This window comes from Podarcis melisellensis (genome assembly GCF_964234715.1).
Source record: "Podarcis melisellensis genome assembly, chromosome: 13".
Lineage (NCBI taxonomy): Eukaryota > Metazoa > Chordata > Lepidosauria > Squamata > Lacertidae > Podarcis > Podarcis melisellensis.
The window spans coordinates 7,159,589-7,181,159 of record NC_138545.1 but is presented as its reverse complement, the minus strand read 5'-3'; the positions used below and the strand labels follow the sequence as shown (position 1 = coordinate 7,181,159).

Below are 21,571 nucleotides of genomic sequence, written 5' to 3'. Positions count from 1 at the left end.
AAGGATGGCATATAAACTGAAGGAAGAGAGAAAGAGAGGGAGGGAGGAAGCACCCTACTTTCACAGGCATGCTTGGTGGGGACGCAGGAGAGGGCCTTCTCAGTGGTGGTTCCCAGACTATGGATCTCCCTCCCTAGAGACGTTAGACAGGTTCCTTCCTTGCTGTCCTGCTGGCAGGTGAAGACTTTCTTCTTCCAACAGGCTTTTGGGAATTCACTGCTTGTATCATGTTTTCACTGCAATTATTGGTATGTTTTAAACAGATTTTTTAGATTATACAGTCATACCTCGGGCTGAAGTCGCTTCAGGTTAAGCCTTTTCGGGTTGCGCTCTGCAGCGACCCGGACGTAACGGAGCACATCGTGTCCGGGTTTCGCCGCTTGCACTCAAAATGACTTCAAGCACATGCGCGGAAGTGGCAAATCGCGACCCGCACAGACGTGGGTTGCGTTCGCTTCAGTATGCGAACAGGGCTCCGGAACAGATCCCGTTCGCATCCAGAGGTACCACTGTATAGCTTTAATTCTATCAGTGTTTAATTCTACAGTGGTACCTCAGGTTAAGAACTTAATTCGTTCTGGAGGTCCGTTCTTAACCTGAAACTGTTCTTAACATTGAAGCACCACTTTAGCTAACGGGCCTCCCGCTGCCACCGCCACATAATTTCTGTTCTCATCCTGAAGCAAAGTTCTTAACCCGAGGTACTATTTCTGGGTTAGCGGAGTCTGTAACCTGAAGCATCTGTAACCCGAGGTACCACTGTATTTTAACAATTGCCTTTTCTATGATTTTAGTGGTTCTTGTTTTCATCTGTAAGCTGCCTTGATTCCCGTCAGGTAAAACAGCAGGGTATAAATAAATATATAAAGGAGGAGGAGGAAAGAAAAGAAGGAAGCTGTCTGTAACCTCAGAGAGTTCTCTTTGTATGTTTCGAATTGTCAGAGCCTCCGTGTTTTCATGGAACAGAATGAAACACTTGTACCATTTTTCTTTTCCACCTAAAATGACCACAGACTTTTAATACAAATATTGAGGAAAGTACCACTAACTAGGAATGAACAAAATCAGTATTTTCAAAAGCGGCACAAGCTTCCAAATGCCACAGGAGCTTCTAGGGTGGGCAATACGACTGCTCAGAACACAAACCGTTCCAAGACATCCATTTTGGTTTCCTTCCAAACATCCGCAGCAGGCAAAAGATATGCTGGCTACCAATTAGACTTAAGAGTTCCCGTTAGCCAGAGGTGCTTACAGAATTAAAAGCCAACAACAGCAATACAAGAATGCGCCTTAATTCTTTGGTTCTGAACGGCAGTCTGCCTCCCAAGTTTAACTAGAGTGGAGAATCAGGAGAGAGAGAGAGAGAGAGAGAGAGAGAGAGAGAGAGAGAGAGAGAGAACGGGGCTCATTATACTCACTCTCTGAATCCGCAGCTTCCCGAGCTTCCCGTTCCAGACGTTGCCTCAGCAACTCCTGCTGCTTTTCTAGGTACTGTTTGATGAAGCTATTTTGACTCATCTCCTCGCCAATCTGACAGGACACAATAGAGAAAGTGGGCCTTACAAGGAGGGCAAGAGTTTCGACCCCAACCTTTGGCAGTTATGGTGGATCTAGCAAGCTAGAACGGGAAGGCACAAACTCCAGGGAAGTAAGCCTAGGTGTAAAGCTGAGGAGCCCCTAGGTTCACGCTGCAGCTGTGGGGGCAGGAATGGAACTGCGCACACACAATTATTGCGGGACTTTCAGGGCCAACTGCAGAGAGACAAAGGGAAAGGGATGCTCCCTGCAGCCAGTTTGGTGCAGCACAACCACACAGCGCATCTCTCACCTGGGAATTGGGTTGGAAGGTGGTGTGAGGGGTTGAGTGCTTCTGGAGGTTTTCGAGCATCAGGGCCTGAAATGAAAAAAGGGAGGTATCAGGTCAGATCATCTCACACTGCCCAGAACTTTGGAGGCACCCAAGGCTGGCCCATGCCCCAAACATACTCATCACCATCTCTCTCTCTTTTTTTTTTTTAAAAAAAAAACACTCTATCCCAAAGTCCATCAAGAACCATCTTCCATATGCTAAGCCATAAAGGATACAACCGGAGTTACACCAGTTTCTCAAGACGTCCAATAACCAACCATCCAATCCATTCTCAGTGCCGTGAGTTAAACCCAGCATTCTTCTGTCACTTTCTTAGCGATGATTAGTCTTTAACCCAACCCTGCATTTCCTAAACTCACCCCAACCCTCACTCAGCAACCTAACTCAAGAAATCTAAACCACCCTACCTACCCCAGCTCCTGTGACCTGTCCAAGGCCAACTTCTCCTTCATACCCCCCAATAAGCCCAGGTCCTCCAAGTCCTAACACAACGACACCTCCAAATCTCTGCATGCCTTTCCACCAACACGCAATGGTGAATCAGAAGTCATTACTTCATAATTTTGCACCACTTCTTTTGCGCCTCTTACTGAAATGTAATTAATCTCACTAGGTTTTAGTACAATCCAGCTAAATCCACAGATGTCAGCTTGATCAGAAAATGGACTCTTCAGTTCAATTATCCCAAGTCAGAAAACACACGTGCCACCAGTCTGGAACTTAAGACTCCAGTTGACTTTTTTACACAACCAACCTTCATCAGATATCTTCAGAGGAAGCTCACATGCGATTCACGGTAAGATATTTAGCTACTAACTTGTCAACATCTCACTGAAACAGCACATCTGTACAGCACCAAACATGTACACCACCCAAGTCATCTCTCATCACACAGAACCCTGCCAGACGCATCCTGGAAGTTTCTGCAACAGCTAATCATTTGCAGCACACTTCTTCATTTGCAAAAGACGATACAAAATGTTATCCTCTATCTGCACAACAATCCATTCAGGTAGGTCATACTAACTGACTTTTAAAGAAGAAAAATCAAAGTCATGACGCTGAGGCTCATTTAATATTCTGTGTGCTTTTCAGATAAATCCTGGTTTCCTACAGCAACTAATGTGGTCTTCTCCAACCCAGCGCTCTCCAACTTTTTGGACCCCGTCTCCCATTCACCTTGGCCAGCGTGACTAACCGTGGTAGATGGGAGTCTTAGTCTAAAATCTCTGGAGCAACTAGGGATGATCTAATGGTAACTAAACTTGATTTAAAGCCAGAGTGTAGCCTCTTCCAGCTGGGAAGAGGCTACACTCCAACCCAGCCAACCTAAATGCAAAAGGGCCGTCTTCCCCCACCCCCCAAAAAATTACCTAATCAGAAGCAATGACAACCCCTACCGCACACACAGAATGAGGTCTACTATAATAAGAAAGCTGAAATCAGGTATCCGTGTCATTCAGCGATGAAAACAAGGACAAATTTCCACTCTTGCCTGAAACTCAGAACATCAAGTCCGACTAAAACAGTGGCAAGAAGTAGCGTTGGTGCACTGGTCAGTTGTTAGTTGGTTCATTATTTGACCATGGTCAAATAGTCCACGAGGCTCTAAATGCCAATGTAAAGGTGTTTACTTTTTAAAATTTCAGTACACTGTCATCTGTTACACCTGCAAACCCAATAGCAAAAAAGCAATGCTTCTTATAGTGAACTCTTCCTATTAACTGCAGGCATCTTCAAGCAGGGGCACAAGAAGTACCGTATTTTTCGTTCTATAGGACGCACATTTTCCCCTCCAAAAACTAAGGGGAAATGTGTGTGTGTCCTATAGAGCGAATGCAGGCTGCGCCGCTAAGCCCAAAGGCAGAACAGGAAGACGAGCACTGCGGAGCGCTCCGTCTCGCTGCTCTAGCTTGGGGACGGCTGCGCGCACAGCCTCTCCAGGGCAGCGGGGTGCCTTCACCCCGCTGTCCTGCAGAAGCTAGCAAGGCTGTTCCCAAGCCAGAACAGCGAGACGGAGGGCTCCGACTCGCTGCTCTAGCTTGGGGACGGCTGCGCGCAAAGCCTCTCCAGGGCAGCGGGGCGCTGCGCTCCAAAGGCTTCAGGGATCTTTGAGGCTGGCGGTGGGGGAAAGCAGCGTTTCCCCCCATCGCCAGCCCCACAAGCTCTGGTGAATGTACCTTGAACGCACCTTGTTTTAGAGGGGGAGAACAAGAAAAAAAATTTCCCCTGTTCTCCCCCTCCTATGGTCCGGTGCGTCCAATGGAGTGAAAAATACGGTAATTGGCAGCAAAAGCTAATGCCTAGTGAGTAGAGTTTGGAGATCTGGCAGGGGGTTGGACTAGATGACCCTCAGGATCCCTTCCAACTCTACTATTGTATGATCTCATGGTCAGGGAGATCTAGGTTGAAATCCCCACTCAGCCATGAAGCTCATTAGGTGATGCTGGGCCTATTAAATGCCCTCAATTTAACCTACCTCACAGGGTTGTTGTGCAGATATAATGGCAGGATAACCATGTACGCCACACTGAGTTCCTTGAGGGAAACGTGCATCTAATAAATATATATATATTCTTCAACAAATGACAGCCGTCTAATTAATGTTTTGAATTTCACATACAACCTGTTGGTCACTATTTTAACTATCTTGAAAGATACTTTCATTTGGTCAATTGACCAAATCTCTTGGGGGCCAAATTACTCCAGCCAGAAGAACAAATCAACAGAAAACATGCAGAATACAGGAGGAAGCGAGTTCTTTACAAAGATGGGGGAATTTACAGTGCCAGCCAGAAACATACTGACACTCGGAAAATGCAACGGCATTGTATCTAAGCACAACTAATTCTCAAGAGAAGTTACTGGTTGTGTAGCGCAAGCCTTGCCTAATTCAGCGCTTCCACCAATGGCTAATTTTTACAGAGAGAGTTACTGGGGCTCAAGCCCATCTGGCAGCCTCTCTTTTTAATCCCAATAATGTGAGGCTGGTTGTAGTCACTGATGGAAGAGCGACTTGAGCACCCTGCAGGCTCGAGGGTGGGCTCTCTCAGTACTTCCAGCCCCGAATCCTAACAAGTTGCAGCTCAAATTAAGATCGGACTCCCGCCCAAACAGAGTCTATTAATGCAGAAAGAATCACACATGTGCAATGAAGTAAGTGCAAATAGGATTCATGTAACAAGTAACTGACTCACCACACACAGCCCCATGTTGCCTGTTACATTTCTGTCTTGCCCTTCCTTCGTACGCCACCTGTTTTAACCTCACAACAACCCTGTGAGGTAGGTGAGGCTGAGATACTGACCCCAAATGTGCTTCATGGGTGCATGGCAATTAGAACCCAAGTCTCCCAGTTCTAGTACAGTGGTACCTCGGGTTAAGTACTTAATTCATTCCAGAGGTTGGTTCTTACCCTGAAACTGTTCTTAACCAGAAGACCACTTTAGCTAATGGGGCCTCCTGCTGCTGCTGCCGCGCCGCCTGAGCACGATTTCTGTTCTCATCCAGAAGCAAAGTTCTTAACCCAAGGTAATATTTCTGGATTAGTGGAGTCTGTAACCTGAAGCGTATGTAACCTGAAGCATATGTAACCCGAGGTACCACTGTACAACACAGTAACCTGTTACACCAATAGTCTTCAATCCTTCCGGACACTGGACCCACTTTCAACTCAAACCTGCATTTGAGGGCCCATTTCTTAAGCAAGAGACTCTTACTCTCTGGGCTGTGGGTTTGAGCCCCAGGTTGGGCAAAAGGGTTAGACTATATGATCCTTGTGCTCCCTTCCAACTCTACAATTCAATGTGTTACATCACACTGCCTTATAATGAAGGCTATGGCTATGGTCTAGCTCCACTGTCAAGAGGCGGTATGACTCAAGAGTGTTCTTGCGCCCAGGTCTTGCCTGCAGGCTTCCCTTGAGCATCTGCTGGAGAACAGGACACCAGACTAGCGAGAACAGGACGTTAAACTAAATGGGCCTGTGCCCTGATCCAGCAGCTAGGTTCTTCGTATGCTTCTATAATCCAAATTTGCAGCTACACACCAAAGGCTTTGATTAATTTACGTGGCACAAAGGTGCACCAAGCACAGCAGGGCTTATTCACAAATTGGAAAAGTGGCATAGTACTACACTGTAAGCAGCCAAAGGCCTGGAAACGATGCCTTATGAGGAACGGCTAAGGGAGCTGGGCATGTTTAGCCTGGAGAAGAGGAGGTTAAGGGGTGATATGATAGCCATGTTCAAATATATAAAAGGATGTCACATAGAGGAGGGAGAAAGGTTGTTTTCTGCTGCTCCAGAGAAGCGGACACGGAGCAATGGATCCAAACTACAAGAAAGAAGATTCCACCTAAACATTAGGAAGAACTTCCTGACAGTAAGAGCTGTTTGACAGTGGAATTTGCTGCCAAGGAGTGTGGTGGAGTCTCCTTCTTTGGAGGTCTTTAAGCAGAGGCTTGACAACCATATGTCAGGAGTGCTCTGATGGTGTTTCCTGCTTGGCAGGGGGTTGGACTCGATGGCCCTTGTGGTCTCTTCCAACTCTATGATTCAGCCAGAAAAGCGCTGACACCCAGAGGACTGACAGCTACTGTAACCCAAGAGATTCAACACTGAAGCAGGAAAGCCCTGGGTTCAAATCTTACCTCTGCCATGAACTCAGCAAGTGTTACTATCATGATCACAGAATTTAAGTCAAGGAAGGGGGGAAAAGGATAACACCACACATGCACACACGTACAGTCTGGGAACAGTTCCAATAACATGACATAAGAACGAGCAATATCCATTTATCCCATACATCCATTTGACACCAAAAGCAGAGCATAACGAACTTTTGCCCAGGACAGGGCACCACAACTTGTCTTCCTTTTCAATTGCTAACTCCCTGTGCCATGGCATCAAGAATGAAAGTCGACACAAGGTAAAATGCACAGCTTCCCAACCCCTCACTCTGGACTCCCTATACTTCTGATACATTCACAGATTCTGCGTCCATTTACTTATATTACATTCCAAACACAACACTCCTCCGTACATGGACAGAATAGAGAAATGCCTGCTTTCAGCGGGGCACAGTTCTGAAGTTGAAAGACTTGGAGCCGACCTTGTGGAAAGTTCTCAACATGCCCAAGGGAGATACTCACAAAACCCTCTGCACACTTTAACATTTTGCAGAAACTTTACGTAAAATAAAAATGCAAGGCGTCTTCAACTGGCAGAGCTCCAACACAGCAGCTCAGCTCTTGCAAAGCTCACCTGGCTCGTCCTAACCGCCTGTAACATTTGCCAGGGAAGCTCAATGGAGGTATAAAACACGGAGAATTAACCAGGGGGGCACCGCCCCCTCAAAAAATAATTTTGCAAGGGTGAAAGGTGAAGCTGAAAAGGGATATGGTTGTAATTTAATGGTTATAAAACCTACCACTTTCCCTCCAACACTGAATCCCAATCCCGCTTTGATTTAGTAACAAGAGATACAGCTTTCACGAGATCTACCCCCCTGTTTTTTTTAAAGGAGGACCTCCACTCCCTCCTCCTGCTGGGTGACCCCAAAGTGATGTCAGAAGTGGGGGGCCCTCTCCCTTTGGTGGTGTGGGCACCGTCCTCCCCCCCCCACTTGTGCAACCGGTGGCGCCCCGCACAACCTCGCCCCGCCACTTGGTGGCAGTAGTGGGATACTGCCCCGCACATGCGTAGTAACGATCTGCACCCCGGGGCCACGAGCCCCGTCGCTGAGGCCAAAAAAACTGCCTGTCTGGGTCTGCGCATGCGCGGAGCGGCCCGGGCCCCAGGGCCCCCTTCCGCCGGGCCCTTTCTCTCACCCCGCGGAGGCGCTTGATCAACGCGCTCTTCTGCCCGCTCTTCGCCAGGCCGCGCTGCTCCAGAGCCGCCTTCAGGTCGGCGACCCTCAACGCCTGGAGCGGCCTCCCGTCCAGAGTAACCTCCTCCCCGTCCGCCATCTTGTGTGGCGCCGCTGCCTGCCCTCCCCGGAGCTTCGGGGGCGTTCGGAAACTTCCGGAGGGGGCTTCGGCGCTCTGAGGCGACCTCCGACACCGCCTTCGACTTGGCTCGAGAATCTCCGCCCGCGCTTCGTTCGCAGTCGTGCGTTTCCGGCCACTTCCGCTCAGTATCCAGAACCCCAAATGAGGGGAGGGAGGGAGGGCAAAGGGGGGAGTTGCGCGGGTGCTACCCTCGCCCGGCGATTCTTTCCGGGCTATTTCGGGTGTTTCCGGGTCTCCCGAAGAGCGCTCCAATCCGGAAGCAAGTTCCGGCAAGGTTCTCGGTAACTTCCGGCGATCGCCGGAATTCCTGGCCGTGTCGCGCGAAACCCCCTCGGCAATTTCCGCCGAGAGGAAGGCGATCGTCGTTCTTTCCTCCTCCCCGCGCAAATCATTGGACTGAACTTCGGACGTTTCCGGACGCGCTCGGCTCTTTCCGTCCCTCCTCCCGAGTCTCCTCCCCGCGGTGAAAAATGGAAGCGGCGACATTGGATGTCGGGACGGGAGGAGGCGCGTGTTGAGCAGGGAGCGGACTCAGGTGAGAACTCGGCGCCGGCTTTCCGGGGATCTTTCTTGGGAGCGTCACCCCACCCCACCCCCAGCCTGTCATGTTATAGGAGAGGAGGGAATCGTGGAATTGCAATGGCAGCCCCTCCCGTTGTGGCATTTGCACAAATGAATGGGTGGGTGGTGGGGAGAGGGTGAGTGACGAAACTTGACCCTCTCCACCGCCACCTTCTGAAATCTCGGGGCTATATTAGCACTTAAATCAGAATATGTTTAGGGCTGATCTTTCTGAGACGTTCCGTTTTCGGAAGGTGGGGTGGGTGGACGATTGCGGGAGTCCTTCTCAGATCAAAAACGGACACCCCCCTCCCTCCAGGAGCTAAGAGGTGGTTCAAATTATGCCCCCTGGTGTAAAAAAAAAAAAGCAAGCTATTTGCTACAACATTTTAATTAGTTACTGGGATGTTCCCTGCCGGTGTATTCCTAGGGTATTAGTGGATCCTAGTTTCATTGCTTAAAAATGGTAATAATGTCATCCTGTGTTCGATTCGACATTCAGGTTCTTCTCAGATCCTACAAGTTGCCTTGAGCTCCATCAGGGGAAATAAATATATACAATAATATTCTCATTTTACATCCTTAGCTGATAGAAGGTTTGAACCCAGGTTTCAAATGTAAACATCACCAGCCCACCCCCTATCCTCATTCCCATGCACCATCAGGGCCTTCCTGACTGGACACTCATATATTCAGCTTTCTCTCTCCATCTTCTTCCAGAATTCTCTGTTTCAAATCTTCTCTTGTAAGGTCCCTGGTAGTTTGAAGAAGCAGCCTTCATAACCTCCCCTGCTGCCAGCATATGGGATCCCAGGACATAATTCTCACTCTGCTCGCTTTCAGTTGGTCATTTGTGTTGTGCACTTCTTCATCTCCAGCATTTGCAGGGTCTTTTCCATCTCTTGTTTACTTCTGCTGCTCTTCACGAGAGCCCGCCACAGTTTTGCACAACTTACTGTGGTGTTGCAGCCTTCTAAAGTGATTGCTACATGCAGGCACTTGGAGCAGCATCATTTCCTGTAAGTTCCTATTGCACCATCAACACCCATTTGCCAATATTCTGCCTTCAAGGCATGCCTTGGTCCCCTCATTTGTATAGGCTGTGTCACTTTCATAGCCCTAGGTGGAACACGTGGAGCAAAACGCCAGGTTCAATTCGTGGCACCTCCAGGGGACGAATTTTGGCAACTGTTCCTGTGGAAGTGGAAATAATAGTTTGGGCTGGTATCCTTTGTCCATTCCTTTGATGGGAACCACATTTTGCTGTATTTCTAAAAATTACAACCATCTAAGTTTCCTCTGAAGTTCCATTATACGTAACAGAATGTGCACACATTTCTCTTGGAAATGTACCCCTAAATGCTTAGATTTGGAGCATACAGAACAGCTTTGCAATGGGTTTGGGTCCCTTTCAACTCAACACTTCAGTGATTTCTGAATGGTTTTCTTCGCACACACTTTCTCCAGAGTGATCCTAGGAGCCAATCCTCGGTGGCTAAAAAGCTCCTCTTTCATGCTGCTGGGATGACTCTTAAGACGCTGGAGGCCAGGGCCCTGCAGCAGACATAGTATAAGGGGTCTTCAACGCTCCACACCCCACAGGCCCTGAACCACTACACCCATGTTGGAAGTTAGCTATTGAGGGTACTTTGCTTGTCTGGAAACATCAAGGACTGACATTACTGGGCTTGCCAAAAGTTATGCTATGAGGCCTAGGACCCTCATACCTATGGGACCGCCTCTCCTGGTATATTCCACAGAGGACCTTACGGTCTTCAAACAAAAACATCTTGGAGGTCCCGGGCCACAGGGAGGCTAGGCTGGCCTCAACCAGAGCCAGGGCTTCTTCGGCTGTGGCCCTGATCTGGTGGAACGCTCTGTCACAAGAGACTAGGGCCCTGCGGGATTTGACATCTTTCCACAGGGCCTGCAAGACAGAGCTGTTCCACCAGGCCTTTGGCCAGGCCACAGCCTGACCCCCTCTTTTGGTAATCCTCATAGTACTCTAGCCCAATGGTTGCCATTAATTTAATTTGATTTTGAATTGATTTTAAAATGGATTTAATTTACAATGCTGTGTTGTTTTTATTGTTGTTAGCCGCTCTGAGCCCGGCTTTGGCTGGGGAGGGCGGGATATAAAAAAATATATTATTATTATTATTATTATTCCCACTCTTGAGTTTGAATCCCACCCTTCCCCAAAGCCCTGTTTCTCTCTCCCTGTCTCCTGAAGGCTCCCTCGCTTCTCCCAAGGCCGCATAATTCCCCTTGCCTGTATTTCTTCACCGCTCTTCCCCTGCTCTGCAGGATGTCCGAACCGCTGCCCCTGTCGTACGTGACCGCGCAAGAGATGCGCTGCCTCCTGCACTGGCTGTCGGGCTGGGCCCCGGCGCAACGAGAGCAGTTCCTCCGCGACCTGGTGGACAAGGCCGTGCCTTGGAAGGTGCTCCCCCTGCTGGAAGGGCTGGCGGGGCTCAGCGTGGGACCCGGGAAGCCCCCCTCCATCTTTGAGTGCCAGATGAGGCTGTGGGACCAGTGGTTCCGCAGCTGGTCGGAGGCCGAGCGGAACGAATTCGTCAGGCAGCTGGAGGAGGCCGTGCCGGATCTGGCCTCCCGCTTTTACCAAGAGGTGGCGGCGACCGCTGGGCAGGCGTAACAGGGGCCGAGTTGTGCCTCCCTCCACTCAAAAAGATTATGCAGTGACTACTTTTACATTCCTCACGGTTGTGCCAGGTCCTCCCTCTTCCCCCCCCCGCTCCAAATTTTCTCAATCTTATGTGTGACTGTCAGCTGTAGGGAAACAAAATAAACATTTATACCAAATGCAAATGGTTGGTTATCCTGAAAGGAGTTGAGCCATCTGTATTTCTCTCCTGTTTTTTGATTGTCAGGGCCTCTTTCATCTGTCACTAACCTCTCCCTACCTGCAAACAGAAATGCAAGATTGCTTTTTTATTATGATTCAGTATGTCAGTCGCTTTATCTTTCCCAGGGCAACCCAAAGTGACTTACAAACAAACAAGAGGTCCCATATACAGTCATACCTTATGTTACGTCTTTTTGTGTTATGTTCTGCGGCAACCCGGAAGTACCAGAACGGGTTACTTCTGGGTTTCGCCGCTCGCACATGCGCAGAAGCACTAAATCCTGCCGTGCGCATGCGCAGATGTGGCGCTTCTGGATGCGAACGCTTTGAGTTGTGGACGTGACTTCAGGACGGATTACGTCCACAGCTCGAGGTTCCACTGTACATACAATAAAACTGAGGAGGGGAAGAAATGCCTTTAAAAACATCCCACCCACAGGCAGCTAAAGGCTCTTTTGGTTTGAGTAGAAATCACGTTTAGGAGAAAACTGAGATGAGAATATTTGATAATTTATTTTATTTTAATTTTTGACACTTCCCACCTAGGGCATTGATCTCCTGGGGGACGATCTTCAGTTTTTCCTGTACCACAAATGTCTAAATCAGCAGCAGCGAACCTTTTTCGGGCCAAGGATTGCATTGACCATCACTAAGTCTTAGGGGGAGGGGCATGGCAGAGTGGGTGTGGCCAAAAATGTAAAAATAAGTGGGCATAATGGGAACTGCAGTTCTCAAAGCCACCTTCATCATCTGTTCTACACTATTTTAAATGTTTTTCTCATTCATTATTGCATTCACTAGATATTTTTTAAAGGACAACTTCATGGGAGATTGTACAAAAAACCTTGTGGATTCCCAGGAGAGAATTTTCTGGAGTTGTTCTTTTTTAAAAAATAAAAATTAAGAATATATATTTTTAAATTTAAAAATAGGGAAAATAGTGGAAAGCCTTGAGACACACATTTTAAAAAGCTTTTGGTACCATGGCATTTCAGCAGGGAATCTTTGGAGGGGCAAATGTTGTTGTTGTTGTTTAAAAAATTGCAAATGGGGAGTTCTTGTAAGTTCCACAAAAATAATTGAGTGGGTAGTTATGGCCTGTGGGAATTGGTCGGCCACCCTTGGTCTAAATAATATGGGCTATAATATCTGCCCTTTCTAAGCCAGTGGAGGGCATCTGTTGAATCCTTAAAATAAATAAAACACTTCTGTCTTTGTCAGCCCCCTTAAGATCAGGAAGGTCACCGTGATCAAATTTAATCCTGCCCTGCCAAGAGACCAGCTTTAGGTTGGCCGACCAGGACAAAACCTCCTGGGTGCCTTTCCTTAAAAGTTTGCTTTGCTGGCGGCTGACTTAAAAATAGGAATGTGTCCTGGAGAACAATCAAGCGTCTGTATCAATGGGATTAGCCGTTTTCAGGCAAGGGAGGCCCTGTTTGTGAAATCACAGGCAAGCTGTGCCTTCTGACAGAGTTCCGGCAACCTCTTAGCAGCCATAGCTTGGATATTAAGCCCGTAATTAATACAAATACCTAACAGACTGGAATGCCTGTAACGTGTCTGGCTGTGCATATCAACACACAGAAACACACGCACTCTTGCAATTATCGTTGAAATGGATTATGACGCCCTGCAAGTCACAGGAGTGGTCTGAAGGCGGCCACATTTGCGTCCACTCAGCGGCTGGACACACACGGAAACCATCTGTAGCTCCCAGGTAGACTCGAGTTCCCTTGTGGAAGAAAGGCGGAACAGGAACGTTAACCAATAAATGGATTTCTGCCATTTGCAGTTTGCACTCACGTTTTCCCCTATTCCATTAAGATGCACAAGGCCACGTCTACACTAGTGGTCAAAATTGTGGAAACCTTTTGGGAAAAGTGTCTTTCTGAGTTTTGATGGCTTGTAGCACTACCGTAAAATTACATATCACTGGAAAGATAATTTCATGAAGAATGTAATGCAACAATGTTTGTTCAATTATCTGTATTCTATCAAAAGCTATAGCCAAGTAATCAGAAAAAGGAAGCACAACTTGCTTAGGTTGATATGCAGTAGCTTTCCTTCATTTGAATGTAGCCAATGAGCATTAGGAAAAGGAGAAAAAATAGTATTAATATTATGTATTACATTTGTACAGTGGTAGCTTAGTTTTTGAACGCCTCTGTAGTCAAATGTTTCAGAACTGGACGCTGAAAACCCAGAAGTACCGTATTTTTCGCACCATAGGGCGCACCGGACCATAGGGCGCACCCAGTTTTTTGGGGGGGAAATAAAGGGGAAAAAATTATTTCCCCCCCAGGTGCGGGGCTGGGGCGGGGGAAGCTAGAGCTTCCCCCGACCCCAGCCCTCAAACAGGCAGCTCTCCGCAAGCAGCGGGAGCGCTCTCGCTGCTTGCGGAGAGGTCCGCGAAGCCTGGACGCGCTGAGCTCAGCGCGCCCAGGCTTCGGCATGCAGGCACCTCTCCGCAAGCAGCGGGAACGCTCCCGCTGCTTGCAGAGAGGTCCGCGAAGCCTGGACGCGCTGAGCTCAGCGCGCCCAGGCTTCGGCATGCAGGCACCTCTCCGCAAGCAGCGGGAACGCTCCCGCTGCTTGCAGAGAGGTCCGCGAAGCCTGGACGCGCTGAGCTCAGCGCGCCCAGGCTTCGGCATGCAGGCACCTCTCCGCAAGCAGCGGGAGCCCAGCGCTGGGCTCCCACTGCTTGCGGAGAGGTGTGCGAAGCCTGGAGAGCATGAGGGGTTGGTGCGCACCGACCCCTCTCTCCAGGCTTCAGCGAAAGCCTGCATTCGCACCATAGGACGCACACACATTTCCCCTTCATTTTTGGAGGGGAAAAAGTGCGTCCTATGGTGAGAAAAATACGGTAAATCCCTCAGGTTTCGAATGCACCTTGGAAATCGAACAGGAAATGAGGCTTCTGCCTTCAGTTTTCAAACGTTTTGGAACTCAAACAGACTTCCAGAACGGATTACGTTTGAAAACCGGGGTACCGCTGTATACGGTCCTTCATCCAAACATCCCAGGGCGGTTCGCAACAGAGAAATACAAAAGGAGAATGTTGTTGGCACCTGTCTGCCTCACCTTTGGACGGTTGCAGCTCCTGCTGTTGCTGTAGGGACCGATGCGGGAGAGACATGTTTGGTTGCAGCTGGGGCAGATGAAGGCATCCAGTTATGCTGCTGCAGATGCACCGTGGCATTTCTTCTCTCTATGCTCCTCCCAGCAAGCCATTCTTCCTCTGGTCACTGCTATGGATACAAGACCTGACTGTCTGTCTCTAGGCTCGGTGGTCCTTTGCAAGGGATTCCTACATTCTTGGGGATCCTGCCATCTTGCATTCTGTGGACATCACCAAGCCAGCGTAGAGATCGCTGAGACAGGAGTGCAAACATGCTGGGAATGTAGGCTTGGGAGGGCACACCTTTGTTAGAAATTCTGCCCTGCCCTGTAATACCCCAATTTCTCCTCACACAACGCATGTGGAAAGTGTTGAGATGTCACTTCTAACGGTTTCTTGTAAGAAAAACTGCTCCCTTTCCCTTATGGGGTATTCCAGAGCCCGTATAGAGTCCTTAAGTGGGTCCCCTATTGGTAGGAGAAAATAACAGGCCAGCCAGAATATACTGAGAAGCAAAGCGGCTAGTAAGCCTTATTTTTATTAAAGGAACTGTTGTAACAGGGTCCCCACTCACCACACGCAGGAGGGAGGAGAACCCTGAGCAGTGGTGCACAATACATACTTCACAGAAGGCGGCAGTCTACAGCAGAAATCCTGCCTACCAGGATACCTGATAATGGTCACTGATTGCATGACCTGGGCAGCCTGGCCATTCTTTTGTGATGGTTAATACTTTAGTTCCTGAATCCAGGTCTCAGGCTCACCCTATTCGTACACAAATACGCCCTTAAGGCAGGATTTGCAAGCAAAAAGACAATGGGAAGGCTTTCCCCATTTGCCTCCCTTGCTGCGGAGGAATATTTGAGGTCACTGGGAGAGTCAAAATGGCTTCAGGATTGCTCCTCCAGACACATGGTTCATATATGTAGATGTGTGTGCATTTATGAATATTTATTCTATATCTGAGACCTCAGCACTCTTATAACAGGTTATATGTTGCCCATGACTCACTTCCATAAAACGGTGTGCTCAACATCTTGGTACTGGACGTTTGCATCACGTTCTCCCATACTCTTTTGGAGAGACGAGCTGTTGCCGTAGCTGACAAAATGAGATGCAAAATACATAATAAATACATAATACATAATAAAAGAAAACAATACCCCCCTCCTACTTTCTATTTTCTCTGCACTGCATTATTTCAGGCACTTATCATGCCCCTCCCCTTTACCTGCCATTTCTCTAAACTATAAAGGCCCGAATGTTGCAACTTTTCCTCACTGCGAAGTTGCTCCATCTCCTTGATCTGTCTCTAGCTTTCTTGGTGTCAATAGGAGAGCCGGTCTGCTTTTGGTTTGCCCCGGCCCCAGCCCTGAGGCAAGACATCTTGTCTGCCAATCCCAAAGCCCTTGGCTGTGTTTAGGTAGGACCCGCAATAAATCATCTGAGAAGCGAGATAAGAAGGGGGGGGGGGCACACAGCAAAGCGGTCACGTTGCAACAGGCCCAGGGCTGCTGTAAATAAGACGCTGTTGATGCAAAGCCCAGACGAACTTGTTGACTTCTCTGCGAAGACAAGAAGCACTGATGCCGTAATCTTAGACTCTGAACTTCGTGGTCTTGTGGCAAGTAGGCAGATGGGCTCTAGACTAGGGTTACCAGACGTCCCCGGGGACGGTCCCCGGATTTGCAAATCTGTCCCCAGACAAATTCCGTCCCCGGAATGTCCCCAGATTTGCAAATCTGTCCTTGGGAAATGTGGCAGTGGCAGTCTCAGCAGCCCAGAGCCAGCCTGGTAGCGCAGTTGGCTCTGGCTGGCTTCAGGAGCTGCTCACTGCCGTGGCGCCCGCCATATTTCCTCGCCAGAAGTCCCCATATGATGTGTATTGTGCGCATAGGACGTGTTTTGTGCAATCTCCTGCCCGCTTCGTTTTGACAGATCAGGGGAGGCTCGGGAGTCGCGGGCGGGCGGCTGTTGCCCAGTTTTTAAAAAACTCTGTGCATTTATGTTTCACAGGGTGCGAAAGAAGGGCTTTGCACCTTTATACAATATGCATGTGTGCTTGGGCCCAGGGTCTTTTGCCTCACCATCCCCACTACAGTTCTGGGCACCACAGTTCAAGAAGGACACTGACAAACTGGAACGTGTCCAGAGGAGGGCAACCAAAATGGTCAAAGGCCTGGAAACGATGCCTTATGAGGAACGGCTAAGGGAGCTGGGCATGTTTAGCCTGGAGAAGAGGAGGTTAAGGGGTGATATGATAGCCATGTTCAAATATATAAAAGGATGTCACATAGAGGAGGGAGAAAGGTTGTTTTCTGCTGCTCCAGAGAAGCAATGGATCCAAACTACAAGAAAGAAGATTCCACCTAAACATTAGGAAGAACTTCCTGACAGTAAGAGCTGTTCGACAGTGGAATTTGCTGCCAAGGAGTGTGGTGGGGTCTCCTTCTTTGGAGGTCTTTAAGCAGAGGCTTGACAACCATATGTCAGGAGTGCTCTGATGGGGTTTCCTGCTTGGCAGGGGGTTGGACTCGATGGCCCTTGTGGTCTATTCCAACTCTATGATTCTATGATTCTATTCTATGATTCTATGACTCCCTGTCGCTACTCAAAAGTTTCCCCGGATTCATTGAAAAAAATCTGGTATCCATACTCTAGACACAAGTTGTTTAGTTCTCCTTACGTTTGGGGAGATCTGCCCCAAAGGCCTATCTAGAAAGTGCTCACAGGCCAGAAGGGGGCAGTTTCCAACCTTTAGGTAAGGATCAGCGAGAAAGTCAGCAGCGCTTTCTAAAACAATACGCTCACTGAATCAGCCATCCTTTAAAAGTTTCACATCTCTCTTCTTCCCCCAAAGTATTTTTATTATTTGTTTTCAATTTGCACATCTCTGTATGCAACAATTCGGTTCTCCAGTGGAGTTAATGCGTACAAAAACACATTACATTAAAGGGGAAATGCTTTGCAAAATGCTGTGCATATTACGGTGACGTGTACATCAAAATGCATACATTGGTGAAAATAGCATGCAAAAATGCATTATAGGGGGAAATTGCTTTGCAAAAATGTACATAGAGTGGAGCCCAAGCCTTTGGAACTCCTTCCCACCTGAAATTAGACAGGGATACTCTTCGCGTTACTGAGACTTTTTTCTGTTCCAGCTGGCTTGTTTTTATGTATGTCACTTAGAAACATCAATGATCACACATACATATGTATGAAAGTGCATACAAAAATGTGTTTGTTAGCAGAAATTCGCACTAGAAAGGTGACAAATATTCACGACGATTCCTCCTCCCACTTTTTAATTGCAAATTGTTACAACTAAATGGAGAACTGAATTTACGATTGGAAAGATGAGAAATCGAGAAAACTGGAATTGACAGATCCATGAATCCCAACCGTTCCCAGGCCGGAGATTTTGCCTCTCTTTTACTTACTTACAGAGGCACACGTTTTCCTAGTTGCATTCAAACAGGTGTGGCCAGTAATCATTCCTTTCTTGCTGCAACATAAACACAATAAAATGCAGTGGTACCTTGGTTTAAGAGCAGCTTGGTTTATGAGCAACTTAGATTAAGAACGCTGCAACCCCGGAAGTAGGTGTTTTGGTTTGTGAACTTTGCTTTGGAATAAGAACATGTTCCGTTTCTTGTCGAGTGTGTTCCATTTGTAAATTGAGTCTCCTGCAGCTATGGGAAAGCACACCTTGGTTTAAGAATGGACTTCCAGAACGGATTAAGTTCATAAACCAAGGTACCACTGTAAATAAAATCTCCTCCTCCTTCTCCTTAGACCTTTGGCCTTCCAATTGTTCCCTGCTGAGTGAAATTACCTTAGGTGGGGCTTACAGGAAATTTTTGAGGAGGGATGTGAGCAGGCTGACTTCTGCAATGCCGTGTCTCTTTTTCCTGTTTGCATTCAAGTCCCTCTCAATTGCTTCCTGTTCTGGACGCACACACTTTCCTTCGGGTGCCATCCTTCAGAATGTGTGTGGGATTTTTTTTTAAATATATCTTTATTAATTTAAAATAAATACATTTATGAAAAAACAGACGGACAAACAAGTAAACAAGCATAACAGAAAAATAAAACAAACCACCACTCTAAGATACAACAAGATTAATATAACTATCATCATATATACTCCTGGAATTGAAAGCAATTATAAAACTTATAGGGGGGAGTTAAAAATGACTTCCAATTAATTTCACTGTACTTTGTCTATCCATTACTTTATACTGCACAGTTACATATTTCTTATATAGTTTCTATTTACCTCCCTACGAACTTATATTCATACAATACAGGGATCAGTCTAATTCTGCCAGGATGTTTCCTTTTATACCATAGTTTTCTAAAGATTCTTTAAAGATTCTCTGTGTGTATGTGTGTGTTTATGTGTTAATCTGGAGCAAGGAAGAACAGATTGATCGTGTCGACAGCAGCCGGCGACATGCCTGTTCAGCTGCCTTGCAAGCCAAGCCTTGTGGTGTGTGCCTAAAGAGCAGCCCTTGAAGGCTCTAAGCACTGAATCGTAGATTTCTAGAGTTGGAAAGGATCCCAAAGGTCATCTAGCCCAACCCCCGGAATGCAGGAATCACAGCTCAAGAATCCATGGCACGTGGCCATGTATGTACAGTATTTATTTGAGAACAGGATGCTGGAACTAGACGGGCCTTTCTCCAAGAGCAGCTGAGGCAACTGGCAGAAATAGTAAGCCAGTCGTCCCAGATTCGATTCCATGTATCGCCAGTTGAAAGGATCCAGTAGCAGTGGAGGGAAATACCGTATTTTTTGCACCATAACACTCATTTTTTTCCTCCTAGAAAGTAAGGGGAAATGTCTGTGCGTGTTATGGAGCGAATGCCTACAGATGGCAGGGGGATCTGCTGCAGTCGTGAGCAGAGGGTCCATGGTTCCCCTTCCTTCCCTCCTCCGTGGCTCGCTTTGAAACAGCAAAGCGGGAGAATAGTGGGGAGCGGGGAGGAGAGAGGGACAGGGAGCCTGCTTGCTTCAAAGGAGCAAAGTGGGAGAGGAGAGGAGCCTTCTCCCCTTAAACCCCTTGCCTGCATTATTAGCGGCATCCTTCTCCACCCACCCCACGCGTGTTCCTTCTCCTCTTAAACCCCTCGCCTGATTAGCAGCATCCCTCTCCACAAACCCCACGCGTGCTCCTTGTCCTTTGAGTGCTTTTCCTTCCCTCCCCACCTAAAACGTGGTTACAAAGCACGGATCCACATGGATCCTCAGGATTTTTGCACTGGGTCACCCCAAATTCACCATCAGATCACATATCATGTCCATGGCTACAGCTTGCACCAAAAAAATCACGCACCCACTGTTGCCTGGGGCCGCAGTGGTGCAAACACGTGGTTACAAAGCACGGATCCACATGGATCCTCAGGATTTTTGCATTGGGGTACCCCAAACTCACCGTCAGATCACATGTCTGTGGCCACAGCATGAATCACAAAAATCATACATCCACTGTTTCGTTTAGAATATATTTTTTTCTTGTTTTCCTCCTCTTAAAACTATATGCGTGTTATGGTCGGGTGCGTGTTATAGAGCGAAAAATACGGTAAATACATTTTTTTGCTTGAGGCCTTGGAGGCAAATGCCTATCAGGAAGTCCTGTGTTAACTCCACTTGTGGCCACCAGAGGCCCTTGCAGCCCTGTCCCAAGTCTGAGGCTCAATGGCTGTTGGTTTGATGCTTGCAGGCCTAACATTTCACAATGTATTTCGCAGTGGTTTTCAAACAGTGTCCTGGGATCCCTGGAGACATATCAGATTCTTTTAAACATGTTTGGCCCAGGGCCTGAGGCAAAGGGCAAGATGGCTTCTTGCCCCGCCCCCCAGCTCCGAAACCAACCCCAAATTCCACCCACAGATTGGTAACTTTCTCTTCCTTGAACTGGAGGGTCTCCTGTACTGCGAGGGATCTCGGACCTTTCCCCCACAGGGACCACTAGAGAAGGGTGGAAATGACCAAGAGACCCCCTTGGGGCAAGCCATCAAGATATGTGGGGTATAAATAGTAAAATTATCATGATGGAATGGGGCGCCCCTATTTTCACCGGAGAAATGTCGGAACGGATTCTCCCCTCTCCCTCCCTCCCATTCCCCTTGAAACATTTCAGGAGAGGAGTTTCGCAAACCCGGCCGGTTGCAATGAGCCATGGCCTGGGGGGTGGGGAGACCTCAACGGTGTGGAAAGAGGGAAGGTGGCGGGTAGGGGGCCATTGCGCCTTCCGGGAGGGTTGCACGTCTCCCGTGGGCCCGGCCTCGGACGCTCGGGGGGGAGAGCTGGTTTTGAGGGTGGCCGCCTGTCTCTCCACTTGGGGCTCCCAGTTCTAGTCTTGGGTTGGGGGGCGAGGACACCCTTGCGAGGTTGAGTTGGGGGTGTGTGTGTTTAGCAGGATGGGGGAGCAGAACAGCTTGTGGTTTGAGGCAGAGATCCTTCTCCTTCTCGGTGGTGTAACAGGTTATTTCACAAGATGACGCAAGGCTTACCTTGAGGCCGGCTCCTTTGCAGCCCTGCCTGGACGGGGACAGCGAGCAAATTTGGGATACGAGGAGCCGAACTCTTGGCAAAGAGGGAATGAGAGAACCCTAAATGCCCGAGTAGCGGGGGCTTCCGCTAGGTGCAGGGGTCTCTTTGGTGATGCACGAGTCCAAGGGAGGCAGGGCGGCTAGCAAACGTCGCTTCACCTCCATCCAAAAAGCTGCTCTCCAGAGGTTGTAACATCAACCAGCGGCTTGTGCAACCCTTGCCTGTGTGTGTGTGTGTGTGTGTGTGTATGTGTGTGTCTGAGAGAAAGAGAGAAAAATGAGCACAAAGAAAGGGGCCCCAGAGTCCCACAAGGCAAAGAAGAATCTAAGCCAGCGGCCATCACCAAGCCCACACGGGGGGGGGGGGTCCATATGGGCCAATTGGCCTGGGCCTTCAATTCCAAAGAGGGCCTTGGTCAGCATACATTCCCTATGTATTTTTAAAAAGCACTATTGTACAGTGGTACCTCAGGTTACATACGCTTCAGGTTACATACGCTTCAGGTTACAGACTCCGCTAACCCAGATATAGTGCTTCAGGTTAAGAACTTTGCTTCAGGATGAGAACAGAAATCGGGCTCCGGCGG

The 21,571-nt window shown here is 48.2% G+C and overlaps 2 protein-coding genes and 1 long non-coding RNA gene across 6 annotated transcripts in view; 1 reads left to right on the top strand and 2 right to left on the bottom strand.

Annotated features, from left to right (window-relative positions):
• Positions 1-8,025, bottom strand: part of ACIN1 (apoptotic chromatin condensation inducer 1) — a 38,343-nt gene extending 30,318 nt beyond the window's left edge. Inside the window, exons 1-3 of one of the 2 annotated variants that reach the window (XM_081886691.1) lie at positions 7,700-8,025; positions 1,829-1,894; positions 1,419-1,530 (exon numbers count right to left, since the gene is read on the bottom strand). In XM_081886691.1, the coding sequence (XP_081742817.1) occupies positions 1,419-1,530; positions 1,829-1,894; positions 7,700-7,837 (316 nt within the window). In that variant the 5' untranslated portion in view covers positions 7,838-8,025. The remainder of the gene's footprint in view (positions 1-1,418; positions 1,531-1,828; positions 1,895-7,699) is intronic. The other variant, XM_081886690.1, reaches the window with a different exon arrangement.
• A 252-nt stretch (positions 8,026-8,277) lies between these two features.
• Positions 8,278-11,287, top strand: LOC309355892 (uncharacterized protein C14orf119 homolog). Its single transcript, XM_081887119.1, has 2 exons — positions 8,278-8,414; positions 10,748-11,287. The coding sequence occupies exon 2, from the start codon at positions 10,749-10,751 to the stop codon at positions 11,094-11,096; it is 348 nt and encodes a 115-aa protein (XP_081743245.1). The 5' UTR covers positions 8,278-8,414; position 10,748; the 3' UTR covers positions 11,097-11,287.
• Positions 8,427-15,881, bottom strand: LOC309355914. 3 transcript variants are annotated; one of them, XR_014162617.1, is made up of 5 exons: positions 15,696-15,881; positions 15,436-15,525; positions 14,388-14,554; positions 11,260-11,364; positions 8,427-9,711 (listed from the first exon to the last, which is right to left on the bottom strand). It is a non-coding gene; the product is annotated as an uncharacterized lncRNA (long non-coding RNA). The 3 variants fall into 3 exon arrangements; XR_014162618.1 differs by lacking the exons at positions 8,427-9,711; positions 11,260-11,364 and adding an exon at positions 12,911-13,038 and having other exon boundaries at positions 14,388-14,677; XR_014162619.1 differs by lacking the exons at positions 8,427-9,711; positions 11,260-11,364 and adding an exon at positions 12,911-13,038.
• Between the last annotated feature and the right edge of the window lie 5,690 nt (positions 15,882-21,571).